The following is a 16,789-nucleotide window of genomic DNA, read 5'->3' as shown; positions in this document are numbered from 1 at the left end:
GCAGGAATGTTTAACAGAGCTCCATTAATAAATCTAGCAACTAATGTCATGCCTGTATTAGATGACACAAATACAGCTCTTTACCTAGGAGCATATAACCTGATTTTTGCCTTTCCTTTCAAAAGCTTTTCCCCCAAGGAAGCAATTTTGTAGCACTGTCCTGGCATCTTTTACATGGGGTAGATAGACCTTCTGGAAAGGAAACCCGAGGCAGCTGGTGAGGTCTCTAGAAGTGGGATTGTCTTTTTGGTGGTGGTAGGGACTAGTCATGTTTTCCTGTGGAAATGAGAAAACTAGATATGTGTTATTTCCCTCCTTCCTGCAGATAATCATAGAATCACAGAACAGCCCAGGTTGGAAGGGTCCGTGCAAGAACTTCTCATCCACCCTTTCATGGGAAAGGGAGCCTAGATAAGATCATCTAGCACCCTGTCCAGTCCCACCTGGAAAAGCTCCAATTCTAGGACTCCACTCATCTCTGGGGAGCTTGTTCCAGTGAATGATCTCACTGTAAAAAGTTTATTTCTTGTATTGCAATGAGAGGTGCAACTTGTACCTATTCGCCCTTCCTTCTCCATGTGGCTTCTTGTGAAAAGAGACTCTCTCCGCTTTGTAGCTGCCCCTTAAGTACTGGGATACTGTGCTGAGATCTCCTGAGCCTTCTCTTGTCCAGGGAGAAGAGACCTGACTCACTCGGTCTTTCCTGAAGGGGCAGTTTCCTCATCCCCTTGATCATCTTTGTAATGCTCCTCTGGATCCTCTCCAGTCTGTCCGTGTCTTTCTTCAGCCATGGGGACCAGAACCGTACTCCTGGTGTGGCCTCACAAGGGCTGAGTACAGTGGGATGTTGCCCAGACACCCCCTCCGGCCCCCGGTGGGCTCCTCGCCAGCCCCGCGCTCCTCTCAGTGCGCGGCACCTCCCGTCGCACATCCCCTCGTTCCCCTGCCATGGCAGGGAGGTGGTTCGGGGAGTGCTCTGCGCTGAGGAGGGGACCCCAGTGGTAACAGTTAAGAAATGAGCTTCGAATACTTTTTTTCTTGGAAGGAAAGACAGATTAAAGCACTGGACAAATCAATGGATTGTGTTTGTGTAGAGTAATACTTAGATGAAATCAAGAATCTCCAACATGGTTTTCTGGTCACTGACTTTTTCGGAATCGTTTTTTATGTGGCTGCGTTGAAAGTATTTTCAGGAAAGACTTTCCAGTGTTGTGGTAGTTCTTATACTGTGGAAATGAATGTAGAAGGACTGATGTGCCTACTTTGGCTGCTGGCAGTGCCTGCATTGGATCAGAATTAACCATAATGGGGCGCTAGTGCTCAGATACCTTTGAATATATATATAAAATACCTCTCCAGAGGAGTCCCCTGCTTCTGGGGACTGCAGAACGGATAAGACATTGTGGACACTCATAAGCAATTAAATAAAAAGAAATTTACAGACTTAATCTCACATAAGTTGTGCTCTCGAACTTTTTGGTTTAATCAACACTTTTGCTTTTCAGGTTTCGTAGTAATGTAAACTTAATATCTCTGAATGTATGTTTTTAATTTCCTCTAGCATTAATTGGAGACAAACATTTGCATTAAGTGCATCTCCCTTGAGCTCTCTAATACTGCTTGCAAAATGTAATCAGATAGTAAATGATTGCGAATGTGCCATTAGAGTACAGTCACAATATTAATAACCCTGCAGACAGTTTCAAATATCCTAGTAAAAAAGTGTTAGTAATACATGTTAAAATTATTGTGTAAACTAGTGGAAGTTAATCCACGTGTGTAACTGATTAGCTTGTAGTAATGACGTATGTAACAAACACTTGTGTCTGTTCAGACTGCAGGTCCTCCGCCTGTACGGAGAATGTGGTCACACTTGGTTTTAAGTCTCTGAACATCAGGTGTGTGTGGTTGATGGTGACAAACTGGGAAGGCAGACAGGATCTTGTGGGCTGAGAAGATTATGAAGTGCTGATGTGAAATAATCTTTCTGCACTGAACACTTCCTTAGAACTTTGTCTCTGCTGCTGACCTCACTCCATAAACTTCTCACCTCCTTAAAACAAACAAACAAACCCCAAACCCCACGTTTTTAACTTGGCAGGGTGAAGTGTCTTTTAAGTTGAGTCTCTGTTTCTTGTAGTGAGAGAGAAACCCAACGTATATTTTATTATCTGAGCTATTTTTGTTCATCTTTTTTCCTAAGTATTTTCACAAGTTACTCATTAATTTGTGTTATTGCTTAAGTCCCCGCTCTGTAAACCTCAAAAAAAATCTGTATCCCTAGAATCTAGTGTCACCTTCCCCTCCCACAGTATCTCCCAAACTACTTACTGTTTTCTAAAGAAAACTAGGAGGAAACTGAGGTGGCATCTTGCTAGTGAGCAGTTGTTTCCCCCTTAATTTAGAATGATCTTTTATTTACTCAGTATGATCAGCTATGTCTGTGTGAAGACTTCTTTCCTTTATTTTTTTTAATTTACTTCTTTCTCTTCTCTTCATTCCTGATCTGGTTGCTTCTTAAATATGGGTCTTACTATCCAGGGTGCTATTTACTCTGTACGTAACTCCAAGAATGTAAGCCCTTACCTGTTCAGTGTTAAGGATGTATTTACGTACCGTCTTGAGTTGATGCCTGAGTTAATTTTGCCGGTGGAGTGTTGGGTCTTTGGAGCCCTGTTACTGTGTTAACGAATGCTGCTGGTCCTTTAAGCCATCGCTTTACCCGGCATTTATAGCTCGCGTTCCACAATGCGCTGTGAAGGCTATACAGAATTATTAATATCGAACTTAAAGGTAATACAGCAGTCTAACAGCTCAGCTCATGTTACTTTTTCATAACACCACGATTAGGTAATTCCTGCATTAATTCTGCAATTGTTTCTTACAGACTTCCAGTGGGTCCAGGGAGACGTATGTGAAGTTCAGTTGATGGTGTACAACCCTATGCCTTTTGAGCTCCGAGTAGAAAACATGGTATGTCTCTTTCTAAATCTCCCCTTTCTATGATTTTTCTGAAAAAATTGTCTTTTGGGTTTTTAAATGTGCTTTTCAATAAATCTAAACATGAAAAAAAAAGGTTAACTCAGTACAACCCCGGTTTAACAGTGTAGTACTGTCAATTTTCTCGTATTTGTAGGTGATCAGGTATTGAAAGGAAAAGCTCTGCCACTTGGAGTGTTTAACTGCTTTACTGTTACCAACCTGTAAATCAATTCTGTACACTGCTGCATTGACTAGAATGCTGCCGCATTGACTAGAATGCTACATAATTAACATATTTATTTTCAAGTAATAATTATAGCCTGAAACCAAATAATTTGTGTGTACTTGCTACTGTAATTTAAAAATCCGCATTCATCCCAGTTTTTCAAATTCCCATTTTGATCACGTTTTTAAAACTCTGAGGAATTAAAATCGTCAGTTCTCCAAAGCTTTGCTTTGCAGTAGAAGCCGCGGCTCACGGATCTGCTGTTTGCAATGATGTGTTGTTTGAAAACACCATTGAAAACGCGTAAGGTAAAATGATCAGGAAGGAGGAAGAGGAGTCTAAACCACCAGTGGAGCACGTAGGGTTAGAAGGATCAGGGCCAAGCCTCTGCTAGCTCAGTCAGCTGCTTGTAGCGTATCCTTGTGGTGTAATTTTTTTCCCCCTCTTTATGGCAACCAACAGGATTTTTTTGTTCATTTGAAGGTTAGAAGTCCTTAAACCGGCAAACCAACTGAATCCCCACTGAGTTGTAATCCAGTGTTGTCCTTCATGTTAAATATTTTTACCTTTAATATTGCTGTAGAAAATAAATCCCATCTCGTAGAGCCCATTGGTCTGTTAGGCTAAGTGAATCAACATAACTTATTTCCTCAGGTTTTCGTTTGGTTTTTTTATTGATAGGTCTACTGCAGTGGCTAGTCAAACAATTTAGCCTAAGTTACTGATAATACGCTACATATAATAAAGTGTTTTTTTACAGGAAACAAACGTGCCCGAAGATTGTGCTTAAAGCACACTCAGTGGTATTTTCTCTAACCCTCACAGAAGTATTCCAAATCGTTAAGACATGAGCAGAAAAAGTAGTTGTAAAGCTGCGCATCAGAAAGGACTCTAGATAGGAATTTATTTAAGAACGTTTTGATTTATAGTCTAATTTGTATTGTGGGAGTAAGGATGTAATTATGTTTAAAAACCTAAGTTTGGATGATTTCTTAAAGAGGAGGTTTCTAATGAGTGTTTACATACACTTGGTACTCAGGTACAGTTATTAGCAGAGATGTGCACTCCGTTCCCTGAGCAGGTGAACTGTAGTAGTGTGAGTGCGTCTTTTTACTGTGAGCGTGATAAAGTTCTGTCTCTGAATTCCTTCTGAATTTCAGTTTCATCGGTAAGCGCACAAGGAAGCAGGGATGCAACCTAGCTACAAATAATTGAAGTGATTAGTGTAATTCTTCAGTCAGCGCTCCATAAATAGAGTGCTTTGAGAAATGCTGCTCTGAGCTGATACTGTCTCATTGGTAGAAATTAGTAGATTTTGCTTGATTTGTCTGTGGTAGCAGGACTGTAGCCAGGAATTCAAGGAAGGTGATTATTCCTCGTGAGTGGAGATCTGAGAGACAACGTCTTTAAAGCCAAGGCTGCTTTTGAGCTCCCCCTGCGGCAGCAATACTGACTTTCTGGTTTCAGTCCAGCAGTATTACCCAGAGGACTGGCAGGCTGGAACGTAAGGCAGATGAGGACGGGTTCCAGGAGCTGCATCTGCGCAGTGGGTAGAAGAGAAGAATACTGGGGTCATTCCTATGGCTTTGCTGGATCCTAAAGTGGGAAGGTGCAGTGAAAACTGAGCCAGACTCTTCCCAGAAGTGTCCAGCATAAGGCTGAGAGACTGTGAATATGCTGCAGCAGTGGGAAAACTTTCCTAGGAAAAAACTCCCATTTTCCAGTCATACACTGGAACTGGCTGCCCAGAGGCAATGTGGACTCTCCATCTTCAGAAATCTTCAGACTCTGAGTGTACAGGACAGTGAAAACCCTAAGCTACCATCAAAGCTGGCCTTGTTTTGAGCAGTGGGCTGGGCAAGAGGACCTCTAGCATTTCCTTCCAGCCTAAATTGTTCTGGTTTTCCAGTCTCGTCTGTGAGCTTTCTAGAATGTGCAAATAGCTGGTACTTTTGTTTTTATTTTAATAATTAAAAGCATTGTTTAATATTTTAGAATGTTTTGTTTTATTATTAACATGTACTTATGCCTGCAGTCCCAATGCCCTCTTGTCTGATTTCTTGTGTTCTATCGCATTCTTTCGTATTTAGTCTCACAGAATGATTTTTATAGCAAGTGTATCCTTTTCTGTCATTTCATGGCAGTTTCAGCTTGTTTGTCCCACAACTTTTTTCCTTCTGTCTGACTCGGCACTTTACCATTGCAGCCTGACGACTCGTCCCAGCTTGTTTCCAATGCCTGGCAGTTCTTGTTGTTCTCAGTTGCTGGATTTCCGTTGTTCTTTACCCTTTTCATGGTTCGTCACCATTCGCCAACTTGTAACTACCCTGAAATCTCTAGTCTTAATCCTTTTTTTCCTAATTTCCCCTTTTTTCTCATCTTTCAGTTCATGATTTGTTCTCTTAGCTTCCTCCTTACATGTTAAATGAATGCTGGAAGCATCAATCCAAACTTGTGTCAGTGTGCTTCTCCTAATGCGTCTTCCTGTTTGTTATGGCTGAAAGATGTGATGATAAACCAACCCCTTGGCATTGAGCACAAGTTGTTAAGGAGAACGATTCCTCGTCAGAAGGCTTCTCTAACTCGTTTCTCGATTTGAAGTATTCATGCTAAGGACATGTGGTTTAATTGCAGTGTGCTTAAATAAAAGAAGCTGAGTTTTTAGGCTTGGAGACAAGCCTTTGATCAGTATTGCTCAGATGATGAGCCCTGCTGTCTGAAAAGCTGATGTCGTTGTTTTGTTTTATTGTTCTCAAAGCTCTTAACCCGTCTTTGTTCTTGTTTATTCCCTATCATGCATATTCATGATCTGGGGCTCTATTTAGATACCTGTTCTTCATGCGTGTCCCATTTCTGTGTTACTTTTCTGTCATTTTCTATTTCGTGTTTTTTTGTCCATGTAGTTAGAAGGCTGATCCCTTGAAAGGTACAATAGTGTTTGTAAAATGACAAATGAAAATGTTTAAGCCTTAAATATGGAAGTGATTAGGACCAACAATCGTATTTTAGTCAATAAACCAAAGTAGGAGAAGTCACAGGGGTGATTACAGGAAGTGCTTTAATAACACTTAGATACTTTAAATCAGCAGCATGAGAGAGGGGCAAGAATGAGCCCTACTAGCTTTGACTGCAGTGGATTAGACAGAATACTTTTGCTATCCTGGTGGTGGAACCCAAGTTAACAGATGTGGTGTTCAGCTGTGAATAACTGTATATACCACGTTCCTTTTTCCCCAGGAATACTGATTTCTGTATAGACTTGTTCAGGTATGTGAATGAGAGCCTTCGTCTCTTTTGCAGTTACTAAGCCTTTTTTTTTCTTGTCCAGTAAAAAATGACCTTCAGACTTCAGGCCTCCTCCAAAATGCTGGGAAATTTCTGATGAATTTATTTTGTGTCTTGAGAGACAGGTTTAAAACAATAAATCATGGTACGGTCTAGTGAGATCTGCTATTAAAATAAACTGCATATGAAGAGGCACTGCAGTGTCTTAAGTCCTCTAAGATTTCTTCTTAATTTCTCAAGTTGTATATTAATGACAAAACAGAGAGAAATTTGGAGACAATTTTATTTATTGATTTATTGAGTGAAGTAATTTTTTCTGCATTCACTGTAGAAAATGTAGCCATAGTTCTAAAATTCAGTTAAGTGAGCTCACATTCAGTGAGTGAGCGAGCTCGCATCTTTGTAATGTTTCTGCTATCTTTCAAGACTGTTTACTTGTTTAATTGAAGCTATATTGGGCAAGAGCGTACACCAAGAAGGTGAAGAGGAAGAAGGATAAAAATGGTCATGTTTGATATTTTCTGGGTCTGCCTAGAATGACCTTCTCATTATCACAGAATACCAGGTTGGACCTCAAGGATCATCTGGCCAAACAATTCGTGGCAAAAGCCTGATCTAGACAAGGTGGCCCTGCACCCTGTACAACCGAATCATGAAAGTGTCCAGTGTTGGGGAATCCGCCAGTTCCCTGGGGAGATTATTCCCACACAGTACTCACTGTGAACGATTTTCTTCATGCCCGATCGGAATCTCCCCATGAGTGACTTGCACCCATTACCTCTCAGCTTCTCCGTGTGACTCCTTGTAAAACGGGAGTCTCCATTTTCTTTGCTGCCCTCCCTTAATCACTGGAACATGGTGATAAGGTCTCCCCTAAGCCTTCCTCCTCAAGGCTGAACAAACCCAGTTCTCTCAGCCTTTCCTCACCTGGCAGCTTCCCGGTCCTTGGATAATCTTTGTGGCCCTTCTCAGGACTCTCTTCCAGCCTCTGCACAGCATTTTTGTCTAGCAGGGACCAAAACTGAACACGCTGTTCCAGGTGTGACCTGACCATCACGGAGCAGATTTGGATAGTGACGTCTTTATCTCTGCTGGTGATGCCCTTGTTGATGCAACCCAGCATCCTGTTGGCTTTCTTTGCCGCAGCAGCAGCTCAGCTGTTCACTGCTATCGAGCAGCTTGTCCACCAGGAGCTCCAGGTCCCTTTCCAGAGAGCTGCTCTGCGGCTGGGGAGATCCCAGCCTGTGCTGCACTCCTGGGTTCTGTTTTCCCAGGTGCAAGGACCATACATTGTCCTTGTTGAACTTCCTCAGGTTCTTGTTAGCCCACTCTTCTGGCCTGTCCAGGTCTTCCTGCAGGGTGGCTCACTCTTCCAAAGTGTCTACTCCCCCACTCTGTTTGGCGTCATCAGCAAACTTCATCAGGGGTGTGCTCGATGCCATCCAGATCACTTACAAATATATTGAAGTGTTAGAAATGGTAGGGAAAAATTCCTTTTAAACAAATACTTGACAAGTTTTGTGTAAAGTATTTGATAGTATAAATTACGTTCCGTGTGAGAACTAACTTTGAAGGCAGTGTTACTTCAAAAAAAGAATGATTGCAGTTCAGGATTGGGAAGGAAAGGCTAAAAAAAGCAGTAACATACTTGTGTTGTTGTAACAGCATCCCCAAATGCTCCGATTTACATAGAGGTTGTTGTGTTTCTCTAAAACTAAATAGAGGTTTGAAGTGATGGAAAGAGGTGCTGTGATAATAGCGTGCATATATGCACTCTAAGGCAATTCAACCTCTCTTACAAAAACAGGAGGAAATGTAACATCGTGGCATAGTGGGTTTTTTTGTGTGATTCATATAACCCCTAGAGGAAACGTGGTAGATGGGTGAACTTTTCCTGTAAGGTCAGTAAAAGCAGTAATTACTAAATGATTGTTAAATATTAGTAGTTGAAATAAGGTATAAGACTCTAGGGAAAAGAAATCTGACACTTCTCTCTTTGTTTGGCTGCTTTTGTGTGTGTCTGATATGTTCAGGTAAAGGCTGTGACAGTATTTCGGCCGTGATGTCATTGTCCCTGTTAATCTAAAAGCTTTTTAAGCACCAGAGGGCAATGTTGGGCAAATAGTGCCGAGTTCTGCTACCCAGCAAACAGCCACACGGCAACTGTTCCTGTCTTTCAGACGTTGTAGATAAGTCATGGTCTTCCCAAACTCACTTGTATGGGTTAAAATTTTAAGGGTATTTTGATTTCAGTGTATGTCCTGAACTCTGAAGCCTAGCTGAGATTTTGTTTTTCCATTTCAATGAGTTGTTACGCTTTCTTAATATCTTTACTTGAAAAAACTTGGAGTTTTACGGAATAGGAAAACTCTTAGTGAGCGAAACGAATACTGTCTTCTCCGTTGTGCAATAATACGCTGGAGACTCTTTAATTTCTAGTCCAGGCACGGTTTGTGCTTAGTGCAGGTGCTCTGGCATTTTCGTTGCCTTTGTTCTCTTCATGTTTTCATGGTTTTCCTTGTTAAAGAGCAGACCGAGGACGCTTTCTTAATGCGTGGTAAGAAAAACACATCGTGCTGAGGATCCCTTGGCGTTAGCAGTTGTCTGTGATCGACATGCTGTGTTTGTGATCAGCACGATCCAGGGTGTCGTTCCGATATCATTTCAGGGGCTGGGAAACAAAGTATGTTGTATATAGCATTTTTCTCTTTTACTGTATTGTCATTAAATCACTTAAATACTGGTGATTTCTCGTAATAGTAACTCTTCCTTCTTGTCCATCAGCACCTGCTTATATTGTGTGATTGTACTCCAGATGCATTCACGTGCCTTTTTGTCTGTTACTGTCTCTTATCTTGATTTGCCTGGATTTCCTCTGCTGTTAACACACTCAGTTTAAATCCTTTGGCAAGGGAGGTGCTTTCTCTGGCAGCTGGATTGTGATCATTGCTTCTCCTGAGCCTTCACCATTAGCCTTTAAAAATATAACAGTTGTTTTATTTAATTTTTCTTGGTTCATTTCTCCATTTTTCACCCATGGTTATGATCTTTAGTTCCTCCAGGGTTACCTGCCGCTGATCCGTTCCAAGCCTTGATTCCCTGCAGTGAGGGACCTTATCGGTGTCATAGATCAAAACTCTAGCTGGGCGGTGAGGTTTCGACTGGCGATTCTGGGGTCGTATGGCAGCCGACTGTATAGATGTGTGCACGTGGCTACTTCAGATGCGCTTCTTGAGGCTGTTGTGCTGGTTTATGGTCCGCCTTGAGGTTATTTTTTTCTTTACAGGACCCTAAAAGGCTTTTAGGGAAAGGTCTCCCATGCAGCCCCTCAATCCAGCTGGGCACTAGAGGATGTGCAATTGCTGGAGTGGGCAACTAATTTATATTGAGAGCGAGCATAAGGCTGGTTGTACTGCAAGAAGTGAAGTGAATGTGTGAATGTCCTGACATCCAGCTAGATTAAAAACATGAACTAGAGGAGTAAGAACATGACAGAGAGCCATATTTACTTATTGCTTCCCTCTCCCCCTTGCCCCGAGGAAAACGGGGCTAATTAGGACATGTCTTAGTGAGGAGCTGCCCGTATCTCAGAAAAGTGGCCTGACCGTGGTTTTACAATGGCATCGTAACTTTTTAGTGTTTTGTGTATGTCTGTAGGCACTCGATACACTGGCTAATCTGGGGAGTTAGCTAGGAATGAAAAAATAATGATGTGTATTCATCGTGACGAGGTCTGTTCAGCATTGTATTAGGAGAAAGTTTGAACCGGAAAGGCTTTCCTGTTTAACCACTGCATTAAGTCACCTACTGCCCTCTTAGAGGCCACCACTTAGGGAAATTCCCAAACTCCCTGGGTAAACTTTCTGGGAACAGCTGATGTGGAGTTGTCTCCACTTCAGAGAGGGGAAGATGAGTTAGATAAAGAGAGCTGACAGGGATCCCTAAATATTATTTCCATTTGCTATAGCTGATGATAAACAAGAGGTTAGAGGGTTGGGGTTGTTTTTTTGTCATTGATTTTTTTAGGACCTCTAGTTGAGGTGAATCCTGAATAGCTAAAATACGTTTGAATATTTGGCCAAGTGATAGTTCAGGGCTCTTGGGACTGAATCTTCTGTACCTGCTTTAAAAGTGAGTTTCAGAGTGTGTATGGGATCACCTTTTCTTTATATTCTAAGATTTGCCTCAGCCAAAGCAAAATCAGAATAATTTTGAAGACCAAGTACTGAAGTGTGAATGTTCACCCTATTTCTGCGAGGTGAATCCCCCTGGAAGGCTTCACGTTCAGTCACATACAGTCAATTATGTTTCATCACAGCTAAAACTAGTTTGTATTGGCTATCAATTGCAATAATTATTTTGACCTCCTTATTCTGAAATACTGCTAGGAATATTTCACTGAGAGTGCAAACAAGGTCTCTTTAAGCTCCCAGCCACAAAAACGTACCTGTTTGAAACGTAGTGACCAAGCTTGTGTTAATGAAGTGGGAATCAAGAAGCATCAGAGCTCACCGGTGGTGAATGTATAGGAAGGCAGAATTAGTTTTTACCTAACATTTTTGTGGATTGTTTCCGACAGCTGAAGTCTCCATGTGACACCAGGGGAAAATGAAAATTCAGTAGAAAGGAAGGTTTGACACAGAATTTTCTTATAACTCAAGTAAATTGATGAAATTGAATTTTGTGCAAGGGTAGAGTTCTCTAATGCCTCTTTCCACGGAGTTGCTTTGATTGAATTAGGTGTTGTCTCAGCAGTGTCAAGTCTACAAAGAACAAAGATTTTACAGCTTTTGGGTACATATTACAATCTTGATGACTTCAGATCTTCAGCAGAAGAGAAATCAAGAACCTGACAAACCTGTTCAGTTTGCTTTCTAAAGTTTCTGGTGTATTTAGGACTTTGCTGTAAAATTCTTGCATGCAAAGCATGTATTTAGTTGTTAATTTTCCAGAAGGCAGTGTGCTTTCTGAGGAGGGAAGAAATTCTGATAATGGCTTTTAATTTAGTTCAGTTCTTGACTGCTGGTGGGTTGGTTTTGGTTAATATTTAGGAATTTGGTTAATATTTTAGGAATTGCTTGAAGAAGAGTTGTTGGTGGTTAGTCCAGGTGCAAATCAGGCCATTAAAGACTTAATGGAGGTGATAGGTCAAGTTTCAGTCATGGCTGGATTTGCATTTTTTTAAGTACTTGTTATATCAGTATCAATTTTCCAAATTTCTAACAGAGAATTAAAAACAGGACTAGTCTGCCTGTTGCATCTGACACGCGAGTTAGGGGAGCACCATTCACACCCGCGCTGAGTTAAAAACTAGGCGTCATAGATGTTTTCAGAGGGAAGCAGTGCTGGTATTGCGGCAGTGTGCAGGTAACGTTGCTGCTGCTTAAACTCCCTGTTCACTCTTCAGTGTCTGTGCGGCTTTCGTGGCTCAGACCCCGAGGTTTTTCATCTGTCTTTGTAAAACCAGGGTGTACCTTTCTCACAGAGTTTTGGGTTCCTGTGAAGCATCCTCGTGGAGTTGAGGTTTAATTTGGTTATACTTGCTGCATTAATTGATGGAGATACTTGGATGCTTTAAAACATAAAAATGAAGCTCTGTGTGTATAGAACAGCAGCTGATAATTTAGACTTGGGTGCTTTACAACATTAATTTTCTTACTTGTAATGGTACGTTCTGTGTTCAAGCATCTTAAATTCATTAACTGAGCTTAAGCCACTCCCCAGTCTACAAAGGACATTAATGATGTGCTTAAAAGTTTCTTAATTATTTTTCTTAATTTCTTATTTTGTCTGTTATATATTTTAGGATGCTAAGATTCTTCTGGCACAAAGGGATTCATCCAGTCCAACTGCAAGCATCTAGACTTGGTAGAGGACCAGTTTAGCAAAACTAACTAGCCTTATTCCAACTCCTTAATGTTCAGGTTGGAGCAAGCTAGACTTGCTCTATTATCTGTAAATATTTTTTTCCTCCCCATAGAAAAGTATTTTCTGGCCAGGAACTTTAAAGTTGAGCAAGTGCCACTATTAATACTTGATTTCCACTGTCCACAATATGAGCAAACATATAAGTAAGGTCAAAGGTGCAATTAAATGTAGGTACAAAACACTGTGATGCAGATTACGTCACTCCTTTTTACTGTGCTTGAGTATAAATTTTTGTTACTGTTTCATGCATTGTCCCCACCTCAGATTCTGAAGCACGTTTCGCTGTTGAATACAAATCTTGCCATAATTCTAGATGCAGGCTTCAGTCACTGGAGCTGAAAAACCAAAATAACTGCTATGAGCAAATTGGAACAAACCGTAAAAGTTTGGGTGATGTAATGCAAGGGCCTAAAATATAAGTATGTATCATAAAAACGTAAGTGTGTGTCATAAATGGATTTATCTGTGTAATACGACTTTTTCAGGGTCTCTTGACAACAGGAGTGGAATTTGAATCTCTTCCTGCAGCTCTCTCTCTGCCTGCAGAATCTGGGCTCTACCCAGTAACTCTTGTTGGTGTTCCTCGAACGACTGGGCAGATCGCTGTCAATGGTAAGGGATGTCTTCGGTCACTCTCTTCATAGCAAATCAACCATGTGTTCTACATCTCTGTGGATTACGTATATTTATATGCCATGTGTATGTTTTCCACTCTGAATTGTCCTCCATAAGTAAAAGAAAAACCAGAAGAAGATTAAAAAGTGTTTTCTGTACTAGACTTCGTAAAAACCAGCCTGAAAAATCGCTTGGTTGTAGCCGCAGCAGTGAACACGCTTCCAGTGTCTCCTGTGTGAGAGGAAAAGGATAATGAACTCAAACTCGCCGTGATTAACGCTTTCATTTAGAAAGCTTTGGAGGAGGATTACGGGGACTTTTTCATGAGAATGCAGAAGATAATCTTGTAGTTGTTTTTTCTTAATTACTCGTGTTCATGTAGGATTACAGAAATTTTTGCAGATTGCTTCTGTAGAAACAATTTTAGTCTCTTGCAGTCTGAGATAACATTCCATTAATAAGCCTAAATCAAATTGTTTGTGGTAAGTACAGAGAATTAAAGAGCTTTTGTAGAAAATGAGCAGATCAGTCTCTTAGAAAAAGAGGTGTATGTGAAGATGATAGATGCAACAAGTAGTAGGACTGATTATCAACACGCACTTTGAGGCACGTGTTCCTGGAATACAGGGTTTCAGGAAGAGAACAGTTTTAATAAAGCTAAGCACCAAAAGAAGACGGCTTTGAACTTGAAGAAACTCTGTTCTTACTGAGTTTTCCCCAAGTGTTTTTCTGCTCGTAAAATGATTCTTCATTTGCTTTTTTTTCCCCAGAATCTATTTCAGTAAATACAGAACAGCATCAAAGCATTCAGAACATTTGTGCTGTAGTTGTCTGCTTTTAGTTTCACCTTCTAAAAATGTATTGCAAGCAGAGGAGTTGATTTCTGTACTTGGCAGCTGTTTGTGCGTCCATGTATCAAATTTTCCTTCAGATACAGCTAGTGTATATTGCCCGGTCAGGAGTGTGGGTATAGAGGTGCCTTCCTACTGAAGTGAACTTCTAGAGGCTAAGCTGTGTCCTTCGTGGCAGGTGCCTGTCTGTGCATGCATCTGTGCATATCTACTTTGCTTTCCTAATTAATTTCCTTTAGGATTTTTATTTTCCTTAGCTTCCGGATACAGTTGAGTCTCCTACAAACATTTTTTTTGAGGAAATAGGGAACTTTAACATGTTGAAAGGTAACGAGTTTCATGTGCACCAGTGGATTAGGTGATGTGGTATAAAAGGGTGGTCTCTATACTACGACTCGTGACGTTGATCTTGTAAAACGTTCTACAGAACTTACCACAATGTGTGGTAGAAATCACGCGCTTTCTATTTTACATCTCGCAGTTACAAAGGCGTACATGTGTGTTTGCATGTTGTCATGTAGTTAGAAATGTTGTTATTTATGGGGTTTGAAAACTTTTTGCGTATTTTGTGTCCTCAGAAGATTCTCCTATGGGAGAAGATGGTGGTTTGGGTAGGAGAAATACCGGCAAGATCTGACTAGTAGCTGAGTACTTTTACACCTTTCAGCAAACAGGAAAACTCACAACATACCGGTGTTCTCTTCTAAAACTCAGGTTACCATACTTCAGTTTTTGGAGTCTTCAGTGACTGCCTTCTGGACAATCTTCCGGGAGTGAAGACCAATGGCTGTACTGTTGAAGTCATTCCAGCTTTGCCGAGGCTGCAGATCAGTACCTCCCTTCCAAGGTGGGAAACCGGACAGAATGATCGTTGTATTTGGTCATATCTCAGTGTTAGTCATATGCTGAATAAAACCCCCTTCATCTGAGTATAGAATCAGTGCTTTAGTAAAATAAGACATAAACTATATCTGTGCTATTTACTCAGAAAATAAACAAAACCTAAGATTTTTGTTTTACTGCCTGAAACCTTGGAAATTCATAGAAAATATTTTGTGATTTAATTAATACCTTGTTCTTTCTTCACTCAAGCTCCATGTTGCATTCAAATTTATGTGGTGCTTATTTTCTTGCATGCTAGATCCTTGTTTTCTTTGTTACCTGTGGAAGGTCTTTTTCCCCAGCTCTGTGTTTGCTTTTCTTTGACTGTCAGGGAATTGTTTTTAGCTGTGAGGTCGCAGCATGTGCCCCGTCTCTACTCTTGGCTGCATCTTGTCTTCCATTTTGCATTGCCTCTGCTGTCACACCAGGCCTGTGTTTCTCTCTGTTCAGTCACAAATACCTCATCCTACCTAGATCAGCTGCTTTTTAATACTATCCATGTAAAGCTTTGGTTGAGCCAAACAGACGTAACAGAAACAAAGCAAATTAGGTGTAGCCACCAGGTTAGAAGAAAAATTGCTGGCAGTCAGTCAAACCTATGTTGCAGGCAGGTCAGGACAAGTTCAGAGCCATGAGCATTGTAAATGCAAGCACCTTTTTTTAAATCTTATGATTAATATATCTATTTTGTCATCCTGTCAAAAATTTTTGATCCAGGGAGACAATTCCTTTTCTGTCTGGAAGGACAACATGCTTAATTTGTTGGCAGGGACATCTCTCAGTAGATCAGGTTGCTGAAAGACCTATCCAACCTGACCTTGAACACTTACACTGGCTCTGTAGTACTTAAACAAGAATTGAGATGGTTTTTAGTTTAGGAGGCTGTATTACAGGAAAGGATGTATAAGCTGAATTAGCTGGGGCTCAATTTTCAGATGTATGTTGATACAGTAATCAGAAGAACCATTTGTTTGATTTGTTAGTATGCAATTCCTTGATACTTCCGTTTAAATATGAATTCCTTCTTCCCTGTCACTCAAATGCCCAACTTACAGAGTGCTGCAATGACAATGATACATGACAGCAAATTTTAAATTATCAAAAAATAGGTGTTTTAAGTACTTGTTGTCATAGCTGCATTCTGAAAGACTAAAATCTGCTCTTGTTTGTGGAGGCTGCTTGTCTTGGGCTAAGGAAGGCTAGGATAGGAAGGAAGGATAGCAGAAATACCTACCAAAGAAGTTGCTGAACCTGGGTTTACCAACAGATTTATTGGGCGTTAATCCGCTGTAGCTTTTGCTCTTGTGTCCTTCATCTGTTCTGACTGCTTTGCGTTTGTGTGAATAATCCAGGCAGAAACTGAACCTCTGCCCATCTGTCGTGTTCTGCAATTCTCGTTCCCTCATTCATGTCCTAACGAGTTCATTTATATTCTCTGTTTCACCTTTCACACACTGGATTTCTTCCAGGCTCCGCTCCCGTGAGGTTTATGCCCTTGCTGCCTGCATTCTCTTGACTCCCGTGTTACTTGTTCCTGGCAAAGGTCGAGGTTACCGCTCAGCAATCCTTTGTCAGTGGTGCGTTGTCATAGCACCGTGCCTGTCTGCTACTTCAGTAATTGACTGCATTGACATGTTTGTTACTTTAAGATGAAACGCTTGATACTCATTTAAATACATTCTCTTGCTCCTGAAGCTTTCGATTCCCGGGCTTTTTCTCTAGCACATCTAACTTGTAGAATATATTGCTTTCCTAGGTATATCTTAGCTCATTTCAGATATTGTTTATCATCCCTTACAACAGTTTCATGGTGAACAGCTGTGTAAAAGTGCTGCTTCTCTGTCACTGGAGGGGTTTCTGTCTTCGTTCCACATATACAATGTGTTGGTGGAGTTTGGGAATGCCTAACAATGTAAGATAATGTACTGACAGGTGAGAACACAAAGCTTTCATCTCTGGAGGCTTCTTCTGAAGGTGACTTCAATCTCATTTTGGTAATTTTTGTCAGCTGATCAGAGCG

General features: G+C 40.9%; 1 protein-coding gene across 1 annotated transcript in view; it reads left to right on the top strand.

Moving 5' to 3' along the window:
- Positions 1-16,789, top strand: part of TRAPPC9 (trafficking protein particle complex 9) — a gene marked incomplete at both ends in the record, with an annotated part of 201,795 nt that overhangs the window by 40,029 nt on the left and 144,977 nt on the right. Inside the window, 3 exons of the mRNA XM_010132754.1 lie at positions 2,888-2,973; positions 12,907-13,033; positions 14,602-14,734. Of these exons, the coding sequence (XP_010131056.1) occupies positions 2,888-2,973; positions 12,907-13,033; positions 14,602-14,734 (346 nt within the window). The remainder of the gene's footprint in view (positions 1-2,887; positions 2,974-12,906; positions 13,034-14,601; positions 14,735-16,789) is intronic.

Source organism: Buceros rhinoceros, unplaced genomic scaffold (assembly GCF_000710305.1).
Source record: "Buceros rhinoceros silvestris isolate BGI_N320 unplaced genomic scaffold, ASM71030v1 scaffold1443, whole genome shotgun sequence".
Lineage (NCBI taxonomy): Eukaryota > Metazoa > Chordata > Aves > Bucerotiformes > Bucerotidae > Buceros > Buceros rhinoceros.
This window is presented reverse-complemented; position numbering and strand designations above follow the sequence as displayed.